Here is a 27,427-nt window from a genome sequence, read left to right as displayed (position 1 = left end):
TGCTTGGGGACCTCTGTTGCATTTAATCTCTCCTCTCGTTTCCTTTCATTTCTCTATAATCACTTTCAAAGAAAGGAAATAACTTCATCCTAAAAGACTTACAAAGTATTCCCAGCAGATAGTATTCTAAAGGTTTTTTTCAAGTTCCTTCCTCATCTTCATCTTTAAAAGTGGCACAGAAACCAAAGTATAAAAACAACAGCAGCATTTCCTGCATCAGCAAATTGTTGTCATTTATGCAACAGAGTGGAGAGAAGCTACACCTCTAGTGCACCCTGGTGACCAGGGAGGTTTAAGATGCTGACCATGTAATCTTAGCATTTTTGCCAGGGCAACTTTGTTGCATTTAATACCAATCAATGAAGATTGATCCCTTTTGCAGCCAGTCTCAAATGTCCAGTCAAGGAATTGCAGTTTTTGGCACTAGCACAGTGACTTTACTTTTAAGCCCACAGGTTGTAGCATAGGACAAACATTTGCTTGAATTTAACATCAGTTTAAATTGACAGCCATGGCTACAAACTGGTTTGGCTGGGGATTTAAGAGTTGAACAAAAGTAAAAACAAACAAAGTAGTTGGGCGATTGATTTTAACTATGAAACTGCTGTTTCATGTCATGATGCCAAACAAATCAATCAACTTCTCGGAGTGGTGAGATTTAAAGGTTGAGACCAAGGCAACACCTGAAAGACTTTAAGAGGTATAGATTACTCCCAGTGAATGTTAACTATTCTTAAAGTGCCTTCATCATCATCATCATCATCATCATCATCATCATCATCATTATTGTCTTCATCGTTTCTTTTGTGTCCCCTCAGCACGGAAAGAAAGCCGTTACCGTGAGCCTCCCCCGACTCCCCCCGGCTACACTGCCCTGACCATCTCTGACCTCGCCGAAGGACAGCACCCGGCCCCGACTGTCCCCACGTCCACCGTGACCCACACGGGCCGCCGGCCACCAGACTACACCACGGCTCTGCAGCGCTCGCGCATGGTCACCCAGTCGCCCGACTCCCACCAGGCCCACCAGGGGGCCAAGCAGCGGGCAGGGGGCCTTCACCGCACGCGCTCACCGGCTGAGGAGCAAGAGGCTGAGGAGGAAGAGGAGGGTGAGTCCTTGTCTCCCAAAATAATCGCTCTGAGGAAGCCAAAGCCAGTGGCACAGCATACACCTGAGACTCCCAGACCATGAGAGTGTGTGTACGGGGGTTAACAGGCAGGGCCCCTCTCCCCAAGGCAGGTAAAAACTAATTTATCAGGTTGCCCCCTCCACTCCAATGAACCTGCATGTGAACAGGAACACACACTTGGACTGAGACTGACCATTCCTTCACACAACTTCCCACAGCACCAGCAGGACTGGTCCCGTTCCAAATTACAATTCTCTGTCAGTAATCAAAAACTGAACTTCACACATTTAGTATTTATGATGTGGGAATTGTTCATTTGGAGTGGGACCCTCACCTTTAACCCACAATATGTCATCATGCATGAGTCATACTGGTTGGGCCAGAAACTCACCACTTCTCTGCCACCACACATCCTTCTCCTCTCTCTCACCGCCTCACACGCTGTGCCGAACAGCATCCATCAGTAGGCACAGCGCTGTTAGGATCCTCTCACTCATGCAATCAAACTCAATGCCTGAAAACATGCACCTCCATCCTCCTGCACTACCACGCACCTGACCCACCCACAGTCACTCCCGATGAATTCTGTGTTATTGTAGCAGCACTTTCTAGACACACAGATGTCCAGTGTTTCTCATATTCTAATCGAGTAAGAAGTTTGTGAGTTTCCACTAGGACTGCAACAATTTGCCCATCAATCAGTTAGTCCCTTGATAGGAAACTATTCTACAACTATTGTGATACTTTATTAATATTTTTAGTCAGTTTTTAGGCAAAAAAACCCCTCAAATAACTAATTTGTTGCAGCTTCTCCAATGTGATGATTCACTGCTATTCTTTGTTTTATTTGATATAAAAGTTATTTTTGTGGACTTTAGGACAAAACAAGACTGAGGGAACATGGATTTTAAAATGTTTGCCAAAAAACATCTGTCACTGAATTTAAATGAGCTGCAAACATAAATGCTTGTGAAACACAAAAGATGTCAGCAAATCAACTCAAAACAATATTTGTAATTTAGCTGCTGAAGAATAGATCCAGACACCAGAAGTGTGACAGAGCAGTTGTTTGCTTGAAACATCAGCATCCAGTGAACATCGACAGTCAGAAAACTGATGATGGCATAACTTTATGTGAAACAACATAGTTTACAACAGCCTCTGCTCACAACTGTGTTACAATGAGTCAATATTGCACTTGAAAAATATGAAATTGAAAAAAATTAATATTTTCTTTAAGTCGCTGCAAGTTGATTTTCATATCATACTGACTTGAATTATTATGAAAATGATGGCATCTGGGAAAAAGTTTGCCAGAAACTTTGATCATAGGTCATAGTGTCCAATAGTGACCAATAAGAAGGCAGGTTTTCATTCTCACTGATCGCTGCTGCAGTTGCTCTTTTTAGCTGTAAATACTTTTCACCACTTTCTGGCCTTTTAAAACAAAAAAAATTCCACACTGTATGTCCACATTCAATGTAACCCTTCGCTCTCTTCTCTCTTCACAGAGGATGAACAGGTGTCAGCGGTCTGAGGGACAACAGTGGACGTCCTTTTTGCAGTAACTTGAAGTCCCCCTGGTTTGGGGTGGGCAGGATTAAAGAGACTGACAGATAGACAGACCAATGGACTCATCATCAGTTACGTACGTGCCTGCCTCCTCCACTTGGCTCTCCCTCCTGATTGGTGGACTCCTCTGCTCGTCTCCCTCCCCTGCCTTAAAGCATCATAAGGGGGTTGAATGACCCTGCATGCAAAAAATACTGTGAAGAAGAGATGGAGAGAAGGTCAAAGACGATGACATAAAGCCTGGCACTTTGGAAAAAAAGACTACAGAAACCTAACTGGTGCCGGGAGGGGGGTCGACCTGACACACAAACCACATAGATGTTTCTGTTAGAAACGGGCCCCCACCCCAGTGACAAAAACCCACCTTTTAACACAAACAGCATCAAGACGTGTTGAGCTTCATCTGCACTTTCTCATTTTCTACTTTCTGGAAAACAGAACAAATAAAAACAGACTATCGTTTGAAGACGAAGAGAAACAACGGTTGACTTGACTCTTCCCACTAGATTTCATTACTTTTTTTGTTTTTTTGTTATTTTCTCTGACTGATTGCACTCTGGGGGCCGAAAAAGAGAAACCAAGTCAGCCCACTTCTCTGCCTGGACTGAAACAACCCATCTGTTGTTGAGTGTTTTTGAACTCTTAATCCAGTATTATCTCATGTTTCACATGTGAAAGCTTATCAAGTGTTGGTTCAAATCAAAGCTAGGAGGGGAGCCCAGTAGGGAGAACCAACATGCACAGTATACTGACACACCTACATGCACACAAACATACACAAAAAGTACATTGTATGTACCAGTACACACAAAAACACAATTCATTTCTAAAAAATAGCACTTTCAGCACAATCCTATATGTTCCCAGACATTTGGCCTGGATACCAGGGTATGAGTGAACCATATCATCCCACCTCGGAGCTCGTCTGGTTATATCAAAGTCTTTTTCTTCATCCCGTTGCTTGCTGTTACATCGAGAGTAAAATGTTTTGTTACTGGCCTGTAGGTGATATCAAGAAGCACAGAGGTGATTGACCGCCCACTGAAAAACTGAGCTAACGTGTTGGACTCGGTCTCCACAGAGGTACACGAGGTAACTAAAGCTGCAGTCGACAAGATTTCATCCTGGAGGTTCCCTGTTTTTGCCCAGATCAAAAGGTCCGGTATGGAGTGGACGCTGGCAGCGAAATTTACAAATCAAACGGCAAGTAAGCACTGACTGACGTTAGAGAAGTTGCCTCTCGCTCCTTTATTTTGAAGGGATCACACACCAACCAGAACATCAGCATATTTCAGAAGCTGCCAAAGTGTAAATTGTGTACCTCTAACTATCTACCTTTACAAAATAATCTTGTACAGAGTCTTATAACACACATATAAAAGTATCCACAAATTCAGATTTGGCTCCTTTTTTCGTGAACATACGCCACATTTTGTGAATGTCCAAAGCGCCTTACGATGCCATGATTGCATACATTTCTCTGCATGGTTGTTCCCATCACAAATCACCTTGTTTCAAGAGCAGTCTTGAATCAAGCAATAGTGGAGTGAAATGCCTTATTGAAGATAGTTCCCCGAGACGTTTTCTTTTTTAATATGTTAAGACTCAGTACAAGATGAAGCCAAGCATTTTCTTTTTGGCTTCAGACGGCATCATTACAGTGTAGATGCTTTCCGTCTGCACACAAAGAGACCCTGCACCTCTCCCTCTGCTGCCGTGCTCACCTGTTACAGACATCAGCTCAGTGGATGCTGTATGTAAATCGCTTATGCCTGCATCCAGTTTTCCACCATATCTTGCCATCAATGGAAGTGACTGAAGTTTTTTCTTTCTTTCTTTGACTCCGGTGGGGACGTTGACATATGAAGAAAACTTTTTTCAAGGCTGCCAATCAGAACGATTAGAAATCCAATTGTGAAAAGTAACTTTTTTTTTTTTGTTTTCTTCTATCACTGAGTCGCACTGATCACATTGATCAGTCTTGGAAACTACAGACTGAGAAAAAGATGAATGAGTGCAGTGTTTTCCACTGTGGTCTGTGACTATACACTAATGATTTCCTGGGTTTCTTTTTTGTTATTGTAATTTTTTTGTAATGGCTGCGGATAGATTGTTAATAATTTGTTTGTAATACAGTGGTGTCATGCATCATTCACTTTCATTCAACTCTGAAGATAATGTGCATATTAGCGGGCCGAGTCCTATTTCGAAAAACAAAAAGTTGCACAAAAATGTACAAGCGTAAAGATAAGTGTAGTAGGTAGAACTGCTACTCCGTTTGATGTGTGATGTCAGTGAGAAATGTACATTTAGCTGGTGATGACCTTCTTTTCTTCATTCTTTCTTGTACTACTTTGACCTGTATGTCTTTTAAAAAGACAATTGGTGGAGTATGTATCAGTTGTTTTTGTATTTTTAATACAATAATTGTAAATATTGGTTATATTTTTGTTCAAATGTACTATGTTTATGCCTCAACATCCAGTTTATATGAAGCTGGGAATCAATAAATACTGCATAAAGAATCAACACATAGGTTTAAATGCACTTATTCATTTCTTCTGCATTTCGATGTCTTTCTTTTTCAAGTTTTTTTTTCTCCTTCAGAGGATTTTTTCCCCAGATACCGTCTAGTGTTTGCACAAGTCATGGAAGCAACTTGAAAAGTGTAACTCTCATACTTTTCTATCTGACCGCAGTGTGTCAGAATTAATAAAAAAGAGATATTGAAGTCTCCCTTTGCTTTTATTTACTTGTTCTGTATTGTCTTGCTATTATTATCGAGCTGCGAGAATTGTGTCCCAACTCTCATTTTTATACAATTCTCATTTATTTCTCATTTGTTTCTCACATTATCTGTTTCATTTAATAATAAAATTCAATATCTCCACCGCACTTTGCAGCACATAAACCATAATAAGAAAAATGATTATCCTTGGGCTCTTGTTTTGGGGATCCATGATGTTACAGTTATTTCTCCTGAAAGCAAAACATTTAATTTGTGGCTCATCGTTTCCTGTAATTGCTGGGATTTACTTATATATAATATCTTAAAGGACAATGACTATACTATGAATAAAACATGCAAGGAATATTTCTTTTTATACCATTAGATAAAAAACAAAATTAAAAATTACTAAATAGACACAAAAGTAAGGAGACTGAAATAAAATGATTAAGTAGCTTTATATTTTTCTCATTAAATTATTACACTTCTGTACCCCTACAATACATAGATAATAAATGTATGAAGCACAGTATGTTGCTTTGAATAAATGTTGAAAATCCTGCTCTTCAGTACTGCTTTAACACCACCAGAGTGCGCTGTTTTTCTGAAAATAACCAACATCTCAACCACTTCAATAAAATATAAAGTATATTTTACAGTAGGTCTATCATAATGTATGCATATTGTGGTTATTTGTCTGTAAATTATCTTAGCATACAAAAAAAATGGTCATTAGTTGTGTTTATTTCCGTTTAAAAAAAAAAGAGTAAGCTAGTTGTCAACCCACTGCCTCCGTTAAACAAATCAAATTCGTCATCAAATATTATTTGGTGCCGTGACGCAGTTGTTTCCTGTTTATCAGCGTTTGGGTGCAGATGAGGAAATGTATTAGCCCGTACAGTTTGACATTCTGACTGTAGCTTTGTTATGGTAGTAGACACCATATCACAGCTCCGGCTCCTCATGAATAATGCAGGCTAGATGGTCCTGGTTGCCTCTATCACAGAGCCGAGGGCCCCAATTTGTCACACTCTCCGAAAAATGATACACACTCCGACCATGAGAAATGGGGAGCTGCCCTCACACACACACACACACAAACTTTCAGCCTGGTAAATAAAAAGGTAAATCTCTGTTTCACTGTCTCCTGCTCCATTTCTCTTTCTGCTCTCTCTCACGTACACAGGAAGAGAGGAACACAGGAGGATTTGGGAGATAAGAGTGTTTTTGGATTGAAGATGCAGAAAATTTGTGCCAATATTCAGAATTTTTGTAAATATGTCCGTGCCAAAACAGCTACAGGGATGCTTTTGTTGCCTCTAGCATTTTATTATTTCCATTAGTTTTATATCTCTGCCTGCAGCAGCATTTAGCTCAAGGGACTGTACAAGTTTGTAAAATTTGGTGAGCTGTTTAACTGAATCTCCCATTTTTTTGCAGATTCATGAGTTATTATCTCCTGGGTTGTAGACTACAAGAAAATGTTAATATGTTGCTTGAGGGTGTCTTTTGTCTCTTCCTAGAGAGGGAAAGGAAAATATTCTTCAAGTTATTATTATCGCTGTACAGATTAATTTGTATATGTGCAAAATATATGCATTTTTCTCACTGGAAAACAATGAGAAAAAGTCTTCAAAGAAAGCAGTACATTTTTTTGTGTTTTTATTTATTTTATAAAAGAGTTATTATCAGAACAAAGAAAATAGTTCTCACTTGTTTTTTTTTTTTGATGGTTGAATAATCGATTCATTGACTAATCGGCACAACTTTAGTTAAAAGACAGATTAAAATCATAGTCATTATTTGTCCAACACACTTTCATACACCAGGAAACCAGTCTCTAGTTTTGATTTGTTCTATTCAGTGAGAAACTTGGTACTTGGTTATAATGAGCTATGTGTTGTTGATTTCTCATTATTCACAAGGTGTCAACACTGCAAGAAAAAAAGTGACATTAAAACAGCTTTATATTTTTTCCTCATTCCCCCTCAAAACAAATGGAGGTACAGCCCTAACGCTGACAAGTCATGTTCTCATTGAGATAAAGTATCTGAAGGAAAAAAAACATACTCGCTGCAGTCGCCTGCATTAGAAAGATAACTGTGACTGACACGAGGATGGATGTGGAACCAAAACAACAAAAAATACCCCAAGCACAGCCACTGCATGAAATTAGAGAGGAAACAGTGCTGTAATCTGTGTCCGACAGTAAAACCACCCCCTGATTACAGTTGTAGGCGATGTATTTACCACTCACTTGGCTGTGTGACTGTGCTGTGCCCTCAGAGGCACCAGGGGGCACTCTTCACTATGAAATGCCGCCAGATGGACCTGTCCACTCTTTCCCTGGGCAATGGGTCTTATCAAGGGGTAGCAGGCAGCCAATGGTCCTCTGTAGATAGCCGGTTGGTTATGTGTGTGAAGCCCGGGCCCAGAGTTGTCGACCGTGTTCAATCGAGGCAGCCGTGGGTCATATTATGGGACTGTCTGGATTCCTTTCATGGTAAATTGGATGAAGGCAGCAGCACTAGAGCTGAGGGGAGTGGAGATGTCACAGCGTTCACCGGCCTGTGTCTGGACTCCACGGGGCTGCACAGGCCCGAGCAGACAATTCAGTTAAAAGCTGTCAGAGGCAAAGAATTGAGAAAAAAAAAAAGATTAATAAAAGCCGTACGCTCCTCTGGCCAGGTGCTTTCCTGTACAATTTGCTGTGGTAAAATCCAGTAAAGGTTGGGGGCTGGAGAGCAGTTTAGATCAGATTTTTTGTTTTGATTGAGAAAAATGTTCCACATTCAGTACGGTTTGTAAAGGGATTCACGCTGTTTTACTCCCAAAACACTCTTTAACAGAGCCAGTAATGAAAATATCAGCATGAAGTTCTTTAATTACTGCAGGTGCTCACCCTGGATTATTACATTTAACGATTCTCTCAGATATTTTATATCTAACTGGAAACAATCTCTATTATACGGCTATCTTTGAAATATGTCTGCTGTCAATAGAAGGTACTACCGTGAAACATTTTCCTCAATTGGATAAAAGCCCATTTCTTCATACAATAGTGATTCATTTCTCCATGCTTTCAGCTTTTCAAACCAGCCTCCTACTTTTCCAAACATTTCAAGAGGCAATCGCCACTGTAAAACCAAACATTTTGAGCTGCATCAATATATTTTTATGTCTTTAAAAAAAATCTATGCTACAAATTGGCACAACTTTGACGGTATCTTCTTTCAGATAATCGTCTCCGAAGTATTTGGATCTGGTATTATTTGTGAGAGTTTTTCTTTTGTTTTGCTCAACTGCTGTTCCCTCAACTCTGCTGCGGCTCCGGCTCTCCACTCCCAACGGTGGTAGATTAGCAGATAGTGAGGTCTGCCTCGAACCGAGCACCTGCAAATGTGCAGAGATAAGAAGAAGGAGCCTCTCTATAAACAGGGAACAAAACCAGCCGTGCAGCTACATCACTCTCAGGACTCTCAGTCTTTCTGTAACGTCCTGTCTCTGCTTTTCTGCCTCTAAAATGTATGATGATGTCAGTGGTTATACTCATAAGCAACTTAAATGTGTTGTCTATCCATCCATCTATCCATCCAACCATCCATCTATCCATTCTTCAGCAAAGGCCCTCCCACTGCTTCCAGTGTCTCTCACACACTGCTCCATAAATACATCGGAGCCTTCCTGCTCCCTGTTGCCTCTGAGAAGTGACTTGCTCGAACCTGTCGCCTCACGCAGTAATGACTCTCTTGTCATTCATGGTGCTGGCAGAAGAAATCACAGAGCGGGAAAACATCCTCTCAGCATCTGCTGTGGAGTAGAATGAAAAACTGGGATTACTATAAAGGGAGATCCAAATATATCACAGTTTTAGCCCAAAATGTTAGGAAAATAATTAGAATTAATTTCAAATAAAAGTTGGACATTTTGGAAATGCACTTAGGTGATTTCCACTCTCATAAAAAGGATGTGTGGGTTAGCACAATCCCGGACACATCTGACGCCAATTAGCCTCTGGGGTCAGGAACCAGTATTTCTGTGGTTCCAGTGACACCAGTGGATATCTGGGCTAAGACTTCCTCTTCCATGCACTAGTCATTAGTCATGTTTCCATCAACAAAATTGTATGCGTATTTTGAAGCTTGATGGAAACACCAAAATTCAATAAAGATTTCATAATAGCACATAAAAGTATTCTTTGCTTGCTTGAGGTGGTTTTTGCCTTTTTCAAAACATAGTTTATGTGTAAACAGAAGATGGAAACTCTTCTGTCATTTTCATTGTGGGCAAAGTTGTCTTATTAGCAACCTCTTAGCCTAAAGCAATACATTACACTGCCATCTTCTGACCAAAGAATGTGTTTGCAGTTTTGTTTATTTGCTCGAAACCAGTTGATGGAAACGTCCCTAATTTGCTTTTTCTTTAATGCGACATTTCTTTCACTTCAAAATTCTCTTTGCCTTAAATGGGAACACGACTATTGTTTTCATTCTGATTGGCAACTTGAGATGCGAGAAAGGAGTTGGAGTTTAGAGACGGAAACTTTAACCAAATTGTTTCTCTGTATGTGAAGGCTAAATGAAAAAAAATAGCTAATGCTGAATTGTCCTGAGATTGCATTTTGGCCAGAGCATATTTACCACTTTTGTTGTCCAGGTTGACTATTTACCTGCATGCAACAAAGCCTGCTCATATGTAATTTGTCAACACCACTGCATTCATAGAGGTTTAGTAAAGACTAAAAATAGGAAAACAGCTAGTCTTGCACAGTCAAGAAATAGTCCTGTACATAGCCAAGCAGCAACCTTTGGGTCTGAAAAGTGAAGGTAATGCAGAAGTGTTTTAAACATACATTCTTTCTATTAGCCAGCAGGGGGCAACTCCACTGGTTGAAAAAGGAAGTCAGTTTGCATGTAAGTCAATAAGGAAATGACCCTACTTCGCTTAACCATGAGATGTTCAAAAACGAAGTAATAAAATAAAATAAGTTTTAATAATTGTCTTTTGGTCTATGCTTTCTATGTGATTTTGATGTGGTTCCTGTATATTTTGATAATTTTCATGGTCAAAATCGCGGAAATTCCGTGTTTCCTGATCAAAATAACAAGGCAGACGAGAAGAGAGGCAGCCACAGGTAGCGCCTCCACGGCTACACACAAAGTGTATTGAGCGTGTGCGTGCGAGGCGGCGCGTGCTTGTTGCCACAGGGAAAAGGCAGGCCATGAGGCAGCAAGTACCTCTGCCTCAAAGAAGGGGGCGATATATTGTGAACTTGCAGGTCAAAAGTTCATGACCTGCCAACGTCGGTTAAGAAGTAGAAAAAGAAAAAGAAAAACAACAGACAACAACTGATACGCTTCCCGAAAACTGTGATACTTTTTCGCTCTAAAAATGGAGGATTTGATTTCTAAAATAAGGAAATTTTCAAGACTGGACTTTCAATCAAAGCAAGAAGTCATTAATACTGGAAGACCAACGCCAGAGCTGCCAGATTTGATTCAAACGTGTGTGTTCCGAGGACAGAAAATAACGTGTTCATTTCAAAAGGATTGGTATACTCGAAAAGACTGGCTTTGTGGCTGTGCTACAAAAAAAACGTCTTTATTGCTTTCCCTGCCTTTTATTCTCAACGAGTGACCGTGTTTGGACCCAAATGGATATACTGATCTGAAAAACCTATGCGAATGGACTTTATTTACAAGTAAAGGTAAGGTATACTGTCTAATGTCTGCTCTGCAGTGCTGTGTTAATTGTGTGCTAATTGTGTTGAAATGTTTTATTCTAGCATCATACTGTGTGTTTTTGTGATTTTGAGCCGGTGCCATAGCATCATACTGTCATGTTTGTAAATCTGACTTGTGAGTCAGTGACTTAGCATCATACTGTATGTTTGTAAATCTGACTAGTGGGTCAGTGCCTCCCCAACCTCAAACCTCACTGCACGTCACTGCTTAGTTTCAAGTCTTTGTCAATACAACATGATGTTTATTTAGTAAAGTATGGTCCCATGTGGAGTAAAAAAGATGATAAAGCAGGGGATGCTTTTCATCTAAGAACGTTGACTCTTGCTGTGTTTCAGTTAATCAAACTTAACTGTAACATTTTGTTAGCTAGCTTAAAATGTTTGTTGCTGTTCATTTTGAATAATGATTGCCTCTTTCTATCCAAGGTAACTCGCTAGCACTAGCATCACCCAGTGATGTAGCATCATTTTTGCTACCGATCTGTTCTGTGCATGCACAGGTTGCAAGAGCTCAATTTGGCGACGGCCATAAACCAAAATGGCAACAGCAAAAAAGTAGAACTCAAGGCTTCAAAAGGGTAGTCCACAAACCATAGGTGATGTCCATCGACTGTATAAAAGGTGACATCTAGGTGACGACATCCACTACCTAATCTTTAGACAGCTTGCAGCTAGTTATTCACCTACAGATTTTACTTGAGCATATCTTTAAGTGGAAGCAGAAGTGAGCTACACAAAGCAGTTCTTTACAGTAATGTTTGCTTTACTGTACAGACACGAACATATTACAATAAGTCAAAAAATTAAATGCTGGAAACACATTTTTTTCTAATGGAAATTGTGTAGGAAGCATGAAATTCAATAAGTGACTCATTCCCTTGTGTGTTTCTGCATGCTGTGTTCTGCTCCTTTTCATCGACCCCGAAGGATCCTATTTGATCGCTATCCAAGCTGTAAATATAGCTGAGAGCCATGCTTTGAGATGCTTTGAATTGAAATGGTTCTTTTAAGGGAACAACCACCCATGGATTCACTTACAAACCTGACTCACAATAAGGTAGTTGGCATGCAGAGGGAGGAGGCTTGCCCTCCATTTCAATGGCCTGCATTGGCTGAGTGTGTTAGCATGTGATTAAAAGGTCTCAACCTTCTGAGGGGTGATATTTTAAAATTCAAAAAATGGTTTAAGGAGTCTATTATAAAGTAATAAGCCATGATTTACTACTGGGAGCTGTCTACTGAGTTATATGAGCGTTCTATATGTTTTAGTATGTTAAAAATATATAAATGCCACCAGGGATCATTGTTGAAAATGTCAAAAGTAAAAACCGTTAATGTCATAATATCCAATTTCTCATGGGGATCATTAAAATCCCATTAATCTTCTCCTTAAATGTGACTGCAGAGTAAGCAAAGATGTTTAATTTTTTAATAACTTCAGTGATAATCCACACTGACATTTACACCAGCTGCCCATTTTGAAGGAGGGATATGGAAAGCATGATTTGCCAGTTTTCTTTTTGTTGGAATTTACTTAATGCATGAAACTACTACTCTCCTCAGCATTATATGTAATGAAATGGCCATTCAACGAGAGTTTCACCTTGCTGTAATGTCAGACTGGGAAAAAATTATGGTATTCACAGTTATTCAATGTGTTTTGAATCACACACATTTTGCTAAAATAGTGTATGGTACTGTTGTTGGCCGAGCAGCCAGTGTCAAGGGAGGCGTTGGAACTAGCAATGCTGTCAACCAATTCCAGCAGAGGGCCATAAATAATGGTGGCATTATTAAGTTAATGAGCCCTGAACTGCCTGATTCAGTACAGGGGGACATGGAGCACTAGAAACTAAACTACTTGGTGGTATCAATGAATGCCTTTTTAACATTTTTACAGAAATCGCTCAGATTTTAATTTTGGGATAACAACTCTCTCAATTATCAGTTATTCTGCTCTTAGAGGTTAACATACTTAAGATTAAACGGTAAACAGTTGGCCTTCGCTCACAGATTGTGTAACCTTCAGACAAGCCAGAAACCAGACTAGCTTAACCTTTGTGTCAATAATATATTTACTGCTTTTGTTGTAGATTCTGCTACATACAGGGACAGAAGTTCTCTGGTTGCGTTGAGAGAAGTGAAAGTATACTGGGAATACAGAAATTCACTGAAACTATCTGACTGGGCAGTAAGAGTTTTTCAGCTGGGGCGGTCTGAATATCTCTGAATATTTTCTGTGATTAGCCTAAATCTGCATACCTTTCTGAATTCTGAATGCTCAGAATTCATCTCTGTGAGGGCAAGTGGGCAATTAAGGGGCCATCTAGGGGTGGTTACAACCACCGGGTGTGAGCAATTTTGTACCTCAATTGGAAATTCCAACCATTCACAGCTCTGGCAGAGGGCGATCTACGCTTGTCACAATCAGCCTGAATGCGAGAACAGCCGCGTTTAATTCCAGTCACACTATAACAACAGGGGCATTTGCTGAAGCGGCAGCGGCAGCCGAGGCTAGACAAGTTTACCTGTGCACGTTCACCGAGCATAGGGAACCAGTCCTATTCCCTCCCCAGTCTGACAATATGTGCCACTCCATTCCTGTTGTTGTCTTTGGTCCGCACAGAAAACATCTTGCCAAAAGGTGCAGAAATCTAACTAACCTTCGGACTCTCAAACAGTCCTCACACACTGTCACCTCCTTCTCCATAGGCCTGTGGAACTGCCAATCTGCAGTAAACAAAAGTATGGCTTACACCAACCACATTTCTCTTCAGCTCCTTGCTCTCACTGAGACCTGGATCAAACCTGAGAACACAGCCACCCCAGCGGCACTCTCAACTAATTACACCCTCTCCCACACCCCCGTCCTTCTGGGCGAGGAGGTGGGACTGGCCTGCTAATTTCCAACAAATGGAATTTCACCCCACTGCTACATTCCACCAAATATGTCACTTTCGAATACCATGCCATTACAGTAACTGCTTCTGTTAAAGCCTACGTTGTTGTCATTTACCGTCCACCAGGCCAGCTGACAGACGAGCTAGATACCCTTCTTTCTTCCAAACCTGATGATGACTGTCTGCTGCTTGTCCTGGGTGACATGAACATCCACTTCAACAGTCCAGACTCTAATAACTTTATGTCGTTAATTCATTCCTTTGACGTCCAGCTGGTCCACAGTCCTCCTACTCACAAAGCTGGCAAAAACCTTGACTCTCATCCATAACTGTGCCATAGATGCACTAGTGGTAACGCCTCTCCACCTATCAGATCACTTTTTTATCCAGTTTAATGCCACTCTATCAGAGCAACCCTCTGCTCCTGCACCAATGGTTACGTTCAGCCGTATTTGTCCTCAGTACTTATCCCCAGCCCACTTCTCCTCTATTGCCGCCTCTGCCCTACCTCCGCTCAGCACATTCTCCTCTCTGAAGGTTAATGATGCCACTGACTTACCCCGGGATTCCACTGGATGCGGTACGACTCCGAAACGGGTCCATCCCGAGGACACACGAGATCTCGCGAATTCATGCGCAATCAAGTGATATAACCGGATCAGAGAATGTCTCATTTATTGAACCATATTAGTAACTTACCATCCACTCCCATTACTCCTGCAATGGTTTTCCAAGCCACTTCCTTTTTATGGTTGTCTTTATGTAAAGGATGTGACAGGTCATAGATAATTGTATGATTTTGGACCTCCAGAATCAACATCTCATCTCAACATCTCATCCATGGTGTCAGTGGGGTGAAAAGATGAGTGAAAACCGTGGGGTGAAAAGATGAGTGAAAACCTCTAACCTGTTGACTTCAGGTCTGTTCCTGCCCATCATGACGTCGTCAAGTTGTGAAATACGATCCGCCGTGAACCCAAGGTACTTTATTTTGAAAATATACCGGGTGTTTTATTTTGTGTCTGTGTACGACTTCCTGCCCCAAACAATCTGCTCTGTGCTGAATTGATGCGTCATGCTCCGTCGTCCGTCAAAAATAGAAGCTCTGTGCAAGTGTTTCGAGGGCTGACGGATGGCGGTGTGACGACGAACTCTCTACACAGCGGATGCAGAGTCAGTAGAATCTCACACAGTGATTATAATGAATGCATATTGGCTCCGCCGACGGATCTGCAGCTGTTATGCATTCAGTGGAATTAAGGGGTTACTAATCTATCAGACACTCTTGTCCTCCTTCTCAGCCAGAGAAGACTGCTTTTTACAACAAAGTCAACAGTCTCACTGTCACCCAGAAACTCTTTTCCACCTTCAAATCACGACTCAACCCGCCGCCTCCTACCCCTCCTGCCTGCCTCACTGTGGACACATTTACATCCTTCTTTACAGGTAAAGTGGCAGCAATCAGCTGCCAATTCTCTGACCAGCTCACTCCCCACCCAACTCCTAACACTGTGACATGTAGAAGTCCTACTACATGTCTCTCTGTATCTCAGCTGGGCAGCACTGAATCAGTTGGTAGCACCTCACTTTCTGGCTTTACACCCCTCTCTGAGAGTGAGGTATCCAAACTGTTGACAAGTAGCCATCCTGCTTGTTGGACCCTATTCCAACGAACCTTCTTCAATCCATTAGCCCTACCATCACGTCAGCTACCGCACATGTGATTAATGCGTCACTGTCCTCCAGCACTTTTCCCACTGCATTCAAAGCAGCTCGGGTAACATCTCGACTCAAGAAATCCTCTCTCAACCCTACTGAAGTCGAGAACTATCACCCTGTCTCACTTTTCCATTCTTATCCAAAACTATTGAACAGGCGGTCGCTAAGCAACTCTCAGAATTCCTCCTACAGAACAATCTTTTTGATCCAAATCAAGAGCGGTCACTTAACTGAAACTGCTCTATTGTCTGTGACAGAAGCCTTAAAAGAAACAAGAGCAGCAGCAAAGTCCTCAGTTCTTATTCTGCTTAACTTGTCAGCTGCTTTTAACACAGTTAACCATTGCATCCTCCTTTCTACTCTCTTTAAAATGGGCCTCTCTGGCTTGGCTCTGTCCTGGTTTGATTCCTACCTGAAAGGATGCTCATTCTGTGTATCCTGGCATGGACAGTTGTCTACTTTGCATTCTCTCCACAGGGGTTCCCCAGGACTCAGTGCTGGGGCCCCTGCTATTCGCTATCTACACCGCCTCTCTGGGTCAGATTATCTGCTCACATGACTTTTCCTATCACTGCTATGCAGATGACACTCAGCTCTATCTGTCATTTCCTCCTGATGACCCATCGATCTTTGCACGGGTCTCTGACTGCCTCTCAGACATAGCCACTTGGATGAAGGCACATCACCTCCATCTGAACCTTTCAAAAATGTAACTGCTGATCCTCTCTGCTAAACCTACAATACACCACGACATCAACATCAAAATTGAGTCCCTGTGTCTTGCCCCCACCAGGGTGGTGAGAAATTTAGGGGTGATGATTGATGACCACATCACCTTTTCCAGTCATGTCGCCTCAGTTGCCCGGTCATCCTGCTTTTACTCTTTACAACATCAGAAAAATCAGGCCTTACTTAACTCAACATGCCACTCACTCCTGACACAAGCTGTCGTCATCTCAAAACTTGACTACTGCAACGCCCTCCTGATAGGCCTGCCAGACTGCACAGTAAAACCACTTCAGATGATCCAGAAGGCGGTGGCGAGCTCCACTGGCTACCTGTTGCAGCCCTCATCAAATTCAAATCTCTAATGCTGGCCTACAAAATTGTCTGTGGTACTGCACCCAGCTACTTGAACGCCCTGATACAGGCATATGCACCTCACGACCGTTGCGCTCTTCCAATGAACGGTGCCTGGCTCTGCCACCTGTTTGCCTGAGGCAATTCAAACTCTTTGCATTTCTTGTTCCCTGTTGGTGGTACGCACTACCAGTTCCTAGCAGAGCAGGGGCGTCCCTCTCTACCTTTTAAAAAAAACTCCTGAAGACCCAGCTCTTTAGAGAGCATTTTCTCTCCTAGCACCAATCAACAATTCTATTCCTTAAAGAATTGTCACTAGCACTTATTGTTGCACTAATGGCTCTTATTGCACTATACCTTGATTGTTCCCCTTTTTCCCTGTAAGTCGCTTTGGATAAAAGCATCTACTAAATGACTAAATGTAAATAATTACCTCACTTCTGGCAGTTGCATGCATTTATTTTCCTTTTTTTAACTAACTTTTATAATACCTAACCATTTACCTTTTTTGCCTGAACGTTAGGGAAGTATTTTTGTTGCCTAAACCTAACAAAACTGCCAACATGATCTCCAACCTTAACGAGACAATAGGTAATTTGTCAATACCACTCATAATGACCCATATGACTGTTTGTGAAACAACACTTATGAGCGTTTTGCTGTTTGCAATACAGAGCAGAACAAAATTGTATGTGTATTATACATACACATATGGTTTGTGGTTGTAATAAAAAGGCTCCAGTTTTGGTGAATTTAGGCTACAAAACCACTGATCTAGGTTTAGAGCAAAATACTTCCCAGTAAGCCGTTAGAAGAGGCAGATTCAAAAGTAAAAAAAAAATGTATGTAAATGCTGGAAGTGATGTAGGCGTAGTTACAAGGACGATGTGACTACTACAAAAAATTAAGGTTTGCTGTTATTAAGAAAAAAAGGTTCAGTTTCATTGAATGTAGGCGACAACCAAATCGCTGATCTAGGTTTAGGGCAAAAAACCTTCTTGGTAAAGTGTTATAAAATACAGTAAATTAATGAACGTAAATGCCGGAAGTGAAGTAGTTACATAAAAACATGAGGCATGGAAGTACAGTGATGATTGAAATGATAAAAGTCTGATTGTTCCAGTTGGACAGGTCTGTTTGACCCATCCGACTGGAACCAATTGCTGGTGGCATCTTGTTACATTTCATTGCACCTCCCAAAACTGGTTGTTGTTATTATGAATAGTTCTCCATCCCTTGCTATATATTATTTACAGTTATTAAGTTTTACCTTTTGGCCAACAGCGGTATCTGAAGTACAGGGCTTGACACTTGCTTGATAATCCTCTTGTACATGCACATTCAAAGTAATTTCCAATCAATATCAGTCAGTATCTGTGCCCGATTGCTGGCAGCATCCCTAATAGATGCCATAAAACATGAAATCCAGTATTCAGTGTTCCTCCCCAGGGCTGATAGTGTATTATCCAGCTGCTGTGACAGTCATCAAAACAATGAGCTGACATTCACCTCCCTTCTGAACCACTAATTGGCTATTAGGCCTAACTGGGTTTGAAGGGCCACAGACACTTTCCCCTCACATCACGTCCGACCTCTGATGGGTCGGCCCACCTCAACACCGTCTTGCTGCTCTGGCAAGTGGCCCATATAAGAGGGGAGGTGAGGGGGGTCAGTCATGCTGGTCAATATTTGGAACACAAGTAATTTGGAGAATAAGCGGTGAAAACCTGTCAAACCTCTGGTGTAATTAGGTTTCTCTGTTGCTCTGTGGCTGTGCTGCTGTATGTTTGATCGATTATTCACCTAACAGAAACTTTAACAGCAGCAATTTTGATAATGCATTAAAGAGGTTGTTTGTCAAGCAAAAACAGCAATGAATTCCTGGCACCAAAAGTAAGGATTTGCTGTTTTTTTCTTTTTTTTTTTAATAATTGAAAATGGAAAATCTTCCAGTTTTTGAATATTGGTCGCACAAATAAGCATTTTCACGCATACATTTGAGGTCTTGGAAACTGTGATTTTTTCCTCCAGCAAATAATTTAAATAATATATAAATATTTACAGATTATTCTAGAATCAACATGACAGTCCTAAAACACTACATTATTGCACTGACATAATTTCTAATGATATAATATTTTTTACAAATTTAATTGAATATTTAATTTAATTATTACCTTAAACATTAGAACTGTATATCTAGTATCTTGACATGTTGCTACAACTTGAAATATTTTGTAATAATATAATTTTCCAGAAAATGATTACAATTATTTTTTCAATTCATTATTTTACAGTCAATAGTTCACAGAGGCAATTATAATTCTACAGGCAATTATGACAATACTCAATTATATGTGGTTGCTGTCACAACACAAACAGGTTTTCCCTCAGCGCTTCACATCAAAGGGTTACAGATATACAAACACGGATCAAAACAAGAGAAAATCAAACACAGCATAGACGACAATGGAGGTACAGTATTAGTTTTTCATGCTCGGATTTTGCTGAGAGCCCAGATCTAAAATGCAGGACACACTGCCCACGAGCACAGAGTTCAGGATGAACAAAAGGTAAACTCACAGGTCAGAACATCAGAGGGCTCTTTCATGTTCGTCAGTGCTTAGAAAGAGAGTTTGGTCCACATAGAGGGACATTACTGAAGCCTGGCTGTCACTGCTTCTCAGTACAACCAAGCATATTAATCTGAGGCTCTGTCTGCACAACATAAAGCTGGCATTAGTTCTGCTACTATTTCTGTTTCTCTCTGTGGACACCAAAAACCATTGCAGCCAGGTTTAATTACAGGCTTATTATCTGAGCGGCCCTTTGAGGTGGAAAGTAGTGGTCTGGGGACAAATAGATGTAGCAGCTAATGAGTAAAATTATGAATGACTTCACATAAAATATATTTAATCCATACATGGTTTGATAATTGAAACCCGGATGACCTACTTTTAAAGATATATCCACTTAATATATTTCTGATGCTGCTCTAGTTACCCTTTTCTAGAAAATTACAGCAGAAATATGTAAATTAAGAGCCTCAGTTTCATTCATATGATCATGATGTTTAAAAATATACACCTCACATTAAATTCAGCATGTCAACTTTGTGTCAATGACCAGAACAGAGCAAGTCCAGGTTAAGCTTGATTCCTGCAAAGCTGATTTAATCTCTAATATCATTTAAAAGGCTTTGCATAATCAATATTCAACATGTAATCATGCAAGAGGGAGGTGGAGCGAGAACTGCCTGGGAACCAAACTCTCATTATGCACCAATTTTATACTTCAAAAGCTTCTGGTACAGATGGTCAATAATTCATCATTAACAGCGAGCGGTGACAGAGCACATCTGAATTTCATACACTTTTCAAATTTATATAATGCACATAAATTTAAAAAAGTGCCGACTCATTGCACAATAGACTGAGTAAGAATTTGCTTAAAAGGTCATAGGGCTGCAGCTTGTTCAAATTGCACAGTGAGCTGATCGTTGACAGTCTTTTTTTAACGATATACCTGTCGAGCAGCATGTCCACTGAATAACTTACATTGCCCCCTGGCAGTTTAAGCAGTCAATATATCACATAATCTTTATGTGCATACATGTTCTCCTACCCAAATCAGATTTTGTCTCTGCATTTCCACACATTTCAAGGAAATCCTGTTACACTTGCTCGGATGCTTATGGACACGTGGACTGATAATTAGGAACACCATCGACATCTCTTTCTATAATTTGACTGACATTCTCAATCCTCTCTGTGCGGCGTGTACCAGCAGCCTCTGTTGTGTACAGTGTTGTGCTTGGGAGGCAGCACCACAGCGGGGGAGGCAGGCAGGATAAACAAACTGGTGTAAAAAAGCTCTGGACAGCCTGGAGGCAGCAGCAGAGGGGAGGATGAGGACTAAACTGAACTCCATCTTAGGCAACATCTCCCACCCCCTCTGTGGTGGGCTGAGAGCCTCTGCTTTAGCATCACAAGGATCAGGACTGAGTGGTGTAACTGGTCTTGTGTAATAGCAGCAAAACTCTTATTGCATTGTTGTTCAAAAGACCCCATTTAGCCTCAATGTGTAAGCAAGGAGGTAAATCAACTGAAAAATAATCTGGTATGATAATAACAAATCTACTACAAATGTATTTACTGATAAATCATTATATATATATGTTTTAAAGAAATTTGTTAGTAAGTATTTGTTTAAATGTGCAAACTAATTTTGCCTTCATCAAGGACGTTATGTTTTTCCGTTTGGTTTGTTTATTTGGCTGTTTGTCACCATGATTACAGAAAAAACTACTGGTCCGTTTTCATGAAACTTGGTGAAAGGGTGCAGCTAGGGCCAAGGAAGAACCCATTCAATTTCGATCTGAATCACAGGGTGAATATACAATATCGTCCTTTCTGGCCCTTCTAGTCTTGTTGAGTTTCATGTTTGTATAATAAATATGAATGTTATTTAACCATGATGGAGGAAGTACTTAGATCTTGCACTTAAGTAGAAGTCACACTATCTACTCAGCCTCAAATAAAAGTCATTAGTGTTACACCAAAGTAAAACTACAAAAGGTAAAAGGTAAAAGATATACTCAAAAATACCCTGGACATTTGGCATTTGGCCTTGATGGATTTCTGCTTTCTCCAAGTGCCATTCGAGTTATATTTTTGGAGGATGCTTTTGTTTACATTACTTTAATGATGGACCTATGATAAACATAGTTCAAATTTAAGTAAACAGCCAAGACACATAGACATATTTCTGTGTGTGAATGCAGGCCAAACTGACCCGAAGACCATAAAAGGATGCAATGTATGGGGTACAGTAGCATGTGTGCTCAAAAATTTTTTTTGTTTGTTTGTACATGTTTATCACAAAAATAAGCTAAGGCCATTGAGTTTCAGGTAGAAAAAAATTAAACTTGTAAAAAAATGTGAAACCATACAATGGTTAAGTACTGTGTAACATCCGTTTCTGGCACTTCACTGTGTGCATGCGCGTAATTAGCACAATTAGTCGCACCTGTGGCCTCTAAGCACGTGACTTGCCTGTACTGGCGTCTAGCTGGGGCGACTGTGGCTGAGTTGGTAGAAGGTTGCGGAACCGGAAGGTTGGTGGTTTGGTGGTTTTTGCGCCATCTAAGTGTACACCATTTACCCTGTATACCTGTACGTTTTTATCAGTGAAATCTCAAATAAAAGAAGTAATTAGCTGCTTACAGATGTAACATGCTGCATTAAGCTACCTTTTGAAAGATTTATGAAGCTTCTGACGATTTTAACTTCATAACATGCCTTCATGAACCAAAGCATAACAATAGTTTAACTCAACAAACATTATATATGATATATTATAAACTACGCACAAAAAGTAAGGCAATTTGTGTTTGGTATATTATTTTGTTATTGTAACAATGCTTTTTGGCAAAAAATCTTGCCCTGAAGCCTGAAGCCTCCCCTTTTAAATGGTACCACATGTGTAAGGGACATCCTTTTGTGGGATAAGCAGCAGAGCTGAGTATGTAGGTTGCACCAAAGAAAAATGTGCCAAATCTTCTCTGCCAATGCCTAGGCTACTTTGCCATTGACTCATCTCTCTGTTTGGTGTTTGGTGGATTGGATGATTGAAGTTTTAAGAAACAAGACATATTGGCATAGTTTAAGACATAATTTAACAATTCATTAATTTAAGGAACATGAGCCTTAGTAGTGTGTGGAATAACCATATACAGCCACAACAGCCTGGCACCTCCTCTTCATGCTGGTCATCAGCCTGGTCACACGCTGCTGTGGGATGGCATCCCATTCTTCAACCAGCATTTATCGTAAGTCAGCCAACCTGGTTGTGTTGGTCACTCTGGCACCAACAGCACGCCCAGAATGTGGAGATATGGGATTGCCACTGGTTGCAGAATCTCATCTCGATATCTCTCTGCATTGAGATTGCCTCCAATGATGACGAGCCTCGTTTTTCCAGTGAGGGAGATACCGCCCCACACCATCACAATGCCTCCACCAGTGTGATGGTGGAACAGACACCGACTGTACTGACTGTACTGACTACATACTGTACAGGGCCCATTCTCACAGGTGCTGCCAATCAAATTTCTGATTGGCACCTGATTGGCATCATCTGGGAGTACCAAAAGCTCAAAATAAGAGTCAATAGCAACAGCAAAATAATGAGAAGATTTGGCACATTTTTCTTGGGCACAGCCCACATACTCAGCTCTGCTGCTTATCCCACAAATGGATGTTCCTTACAAATGTGGTACCATTTAAAAGGGGAGACTTCAGGCTTTCCAACGATATAAGATTTTTTGCCAAAAAGCATTGTTACAATAACAAAATAATCTACCCAACACAAATTGCCTTACTTTTTGTGCATAGTTTATGTCATATGTAATATTATAACTATCCAGCCTGCTGTTTGACCTAACACTGCTGTAAACTGCTGCTAAAGCTGCTGATTTCTCATAAACTAACTTATGCTACCTGCAACAGTCCAATCAGGATTCCCCAGGAGGGTTTGTGGATTATATGGACGCTTGACTGTTGAAGTTTGGAGTGTCCTGTCCTAACTGTCTGCAAATTTGGATCTCCACCACCTTCTACTCCCCTGAGACACAAGAGATCACTGCTTCACTTCAGGTAAGGGCTGCTTTTTGCCTATTAATTACTGCCAGTTGATGTTTTGGTTGAGTTTGTGTGCTGTTGTGAAGCTGCTTGCTGTTTCATATCTGCTTTTTGTCAATATATCGGCGTCGTCCAGCTGTTTGTTTGCTGCTGCTTTCTGCTATTTGTGCATGTTTGCATTGATATTAATTATGAATTGGCTTAATTTGATGTGGCTAAGCTCATTGGTGGTCGTTTGGCAGATGCATAATGATGCTTCCATGCTGTTTGTTTACATAGGGGGAATGAATCCTCACTTTTCACTCACTTTACATATTTTCTGTGTCAACATTGTTCTGAATGATTGGTTGCAGTGCTGAATAAAAAACAAAGTATATGTACTTGGTGTTCAGTAGGAGATAGTTCTTGTGATCCAGTCACTGAAGGCTTTTACAGTAAGTAACAGTACAGTAAAAAATACAGATGTAGCTGATAGCACATGCTACATCAGTATGTGCTATGGATGATTTACCATCTTGGCACCAGTGACATCTTATTTTACATGTTTTCTGGAGTGTACCCTACAGAGGAGGTGTATGTAACTATAGTTGCATACCTATGATAGAGATTTCGTGGATTGTGAAACAAAGCTATCAACCTCTGTTGCACCAGTGCTAAAAGCAAAAAAAGTTAAGGCTGTAGCCTAACCTATACTGTACACATCAATGTTGAATATAATGTCCTAACAGGCCATTATGAACCTATCTTATTTGAATCTTTGTAGCATTTTGTGAATGCGAAGGGGGTATTACTCCAAAAACACTTGATAAAACAGTGCTTGTCCGCTCCATGGCCATAGGAACAGTAACTAAGGCTGCGAAGCTTTTGGGAACGGTTAATTAGAAGTGAGGCAGGAGGCAGGGTGTAAGCTAGAAATCACACACTGCACATATTTCCATCCCTGAGAGACAGTAATATTTTACCAGCACATAAATACATAAATGATGTCATAGCCTAATCTTCATAATTGACCATGTGGATGTAATTGTAATGGACGCTGTAGGAGAGAGGAATCATGTTGTGGGAGGGACAAAAAGTGAGTAAAAAAAGCCCTAAAAATGTTTAGAACTACAAATTAATTTTCTTGTGTTGATTCTTGTTTTTCAAACATCAAAATTCCAACCCTCCTCCTTTATCCGGGCTTGGGACTGCCAAAAGTGACCCAAAAGAGACACACACAGTTTTTCTTTTAGTTTTTAATTTTTTTTATTTATTTTAATATTGTTAATCTTCATGTCTTAAGACTTGTGGGAGAAACCTGGGTATCCCAGAGGAAACCCACAAAGTGATGATCATCTACTATTGTTGATGTTGCGATGTTGTTGATGTTGTTGATGTTGTTGTTGTAGATGTTGTTGTTGGTGTTTTTAAATGAGTTAGTCTGCTGTTAATCTTCCGTCTGGTGAGAGAAACCAGTACATCCCGGAGAAAACCCCAAAAATGATGATCATCTATTATTATTGATGTTGTGATGTTGTTGTTGATGTTTTTTTTAATGTGTTAGTCTGCTGCTAATCTTCAGTCTTGTGGGAGAAACCGGAACATCCCGGAGAAAACCCCAAAAATGATGATCATCTATTATTATTGATGTTGTGATGTTGTTGTAGTTGTTGTTGTAGATATTGTTGTTGATGATGTTTTTTAATGTTAGTCTGCTGTTAATCTTCAGACTTGTGGGAGAAAAAGGAGCATCCCAGAGAAAACCCAAAAAGTGATGATCATCTACTATCATTGATGTTGTGATGTTGTTGTTGTTGATGTTGTTCAGCATTTTTCACAGATGAAATTGTGACTTGGGTGGTGGGAGGGAAAGGGAAGTTAGTCGAGGTCCAGGGGCCTCATATATGAAAGAGTGCTTAGCTTTCATACTGAAAGATGGCGAACTCCCAAAACTAGAAAAGTACGTATGCAAACTCACCTCCACATTTATCAAACTGTTATTACGCCAGGTTCAGCGCACCTTTCCGTGATACATCCCAATCAGCGTGGAACTGAGCGCACATGCACGCCACCAACCACGCCCCGGCTCCTCCCACAAATTAATACATAGATGACATGCAAATGACTATAAATCACTGGCATGACCGCTGGTGATCGAAAAAACAATGGCAAATCAACGTGCTGCCACTGCACGCGAGGATGACGTGGTGATCTCTGAGGTTGGGGTAGGAAAAATTTGCTTTTTGTTGCCTCAGCTCTGGGATCAGCAGCAAGGTGTCACTGTGGCTGTTAACGCAGCCGGATCAGAGAGCTGCACAGGTAACTTGTTGTCCCAATTAAACATCACATATGGGATCAAATATGCTCCACACCTGACTTATTCTGAAAGGATTTCCAACACACGTTTTTCTCTCTGGGGAAAGGGATATGTGCGTCATGGATTGCTGTGCAACTGTATCGTTAATATCTCCATGTTAAACCAAAGGGAAACAATGGGCAATCAGGACTTTGACATAGTGATTAAGGCAGGTCATCTGTGAAAAATGTATATGTCCATATTCAGAATCAGAAGCACTTTATTGATCCCTGGAGGGAAATTCGATATATATAAAACAGCAGAATATATAGACTTAAGAAAATATGCAATCTTAAAAAACATACAGACTTCAACATACTATCATTGCACAAGTAAGCAGCAGCACGCAGGTTAAATATATAATATAATAATAATAGATGAAAAAAAAATCTATCCCCTCATATTTAGAACTAGTTATTGAGGATGGAAAATGGCATTTTCCTCCATTGTCTGAGAGCTATAAACTGTAAACTCAATGCCAGTTGTGTGTAGTCTGAGTTTAGATATGAAAAACGTTTTAAATCGAGCATAAAAGACAGTACTTTCCGCCAAACAAAAGTTTGCCGTGCCAACGCACATTCTCACAGCACCTCGATAGATCACGGCAAGTTCACTTTTCATACATGTGGCGTGTGCGGGAAAAACAGCGTAAGCAATGTTTTTGTGCGTACGCACGTTGATACGTGAGGCCCCAGGTCATCCAGGTTCCTGTTTCTCCTCCACTTGTCTTGTCTCCTCACTCCCAGATGGCGGGCTCTGGGAGTGGATTTGATGGCCGAGCTCATGCTGAAGGAATGTAGCCTGCTGTCTGACAGTGACCACATCAGCTTCATACCTCAGGCTGAGCTCATGGTGTGACACTTTGGCCTTCCCCAGTTCTTCCTGGAGAAACCTGTTCTTGTCCTTCTCCACCTGGAGTTCAGTGATGACCTCCTCCTGGGACATAATGGCCCTCATTTATCAAACGAGCGTACGACAGAAAGTGAGCGTAAAGTGGGCGCCTCTTTTTGGCCGTATTGCGTCCTTCGGTGTCGTAAACTCCGGAGGCGAGCCATCTGAATTGGGTATATATTAGGGCTATTTAAATGAAGCCAATAATTTTTACGCTGTGATTGGAGAGATACAATCGTTTGATAAATCCCACGTGAACCCTGTCATAAGATGAAATATACACTCAGATCTGCGCTGGTTTCTACGCTCGTTTGATAAATGAGGGCCAGTGTGCCACTCTCAGCTCCTCATAATCCTTATGAAGCTCCTTCTTCTTCTTCTTCTTCTGTCTGAAGGTCTCCCTCACCCTTTGTGGTAATCCTTGCAGTGCTCAGAGTTGCTGGATCAACGTATTCATCCAGGCTGTCGAGGTCTCGCTTGGTCTCTTTCCCCCCGTTGATATACATTTCTTTCAGGGTTTTCTGACGAGCAAGCTCTTGCTTCGTCGCATGCAACTCTTGGCTGAGTTGAGCTGACCTGTTCCTTTCATGGAAGAGGCCGGCCCTCTCTCTACCCAGAAGGTTATAATTAGTCATAATGTTTGATGAGATGTATTCTGTATGTGCGTGCTATTTAAAGAATGCGCTGC

General features: G+C 40.8%; 1 protein-coding gene and 1 pseudogene across 2 annotated transcripts in view; both read left to right on the top strand.

The window, feature by feature from the left end:
- The window catches only part of rapgef2b (Rap guanine nucleotide exchange factor 2b), a 119,520-nt gene extending 114,087 nt beyond the window's left edge, over positions 1 to 5,433 (top strand). For both annotated transcript variants that reach the window (XM_059345501.1, XM_059345500.1), the window contains 2 exons: positions 819 to 1,109; positions 2,642 to 5,433. In XM_059345501.1, coding sequence (XP_059201484.1) covers positions 819 to 1,109; positions 2,642 to 2,667 — 317 coding nt within the window. In that variant the 3' untranslated portion in view covers positions 2,668 to 5,433. The remainder of the gene's footprint in view (positions 1 to 818; positions 1,110 to 2,641) is intronic.
- Positions 5,434 to 13,758: 8,325 nt separating this feature from the next.
- Positions 13,759 to 26,706, top strand: LOC131982227 (uncharacterized; annotated as a pseudogene).
- The last annotated feature ends 721 nt before the right edge of the window (positions 26,707 to 27,427 follow it).

The sequence above is a fragment of the Centropristis striata genome, chromosome 12 (assembly GCF_030273125.1).
Source record: "Centropristis striata isolate RG_2023a ecotype Rhode Island chromosome 12, C.striata_1.0, whole genome shotgun sequence".
In the NCBI taxonomy this organism is placed as follows: domain Eukaryota; kingdom Metazoa; phylum Chordata; class Actinopteri; order Perciformes; family Serranidae; genus Centropristis; species Centropristis striata.
This window is presented reverse-complemented; position numbering and strand designations above follow the sequence as displayed.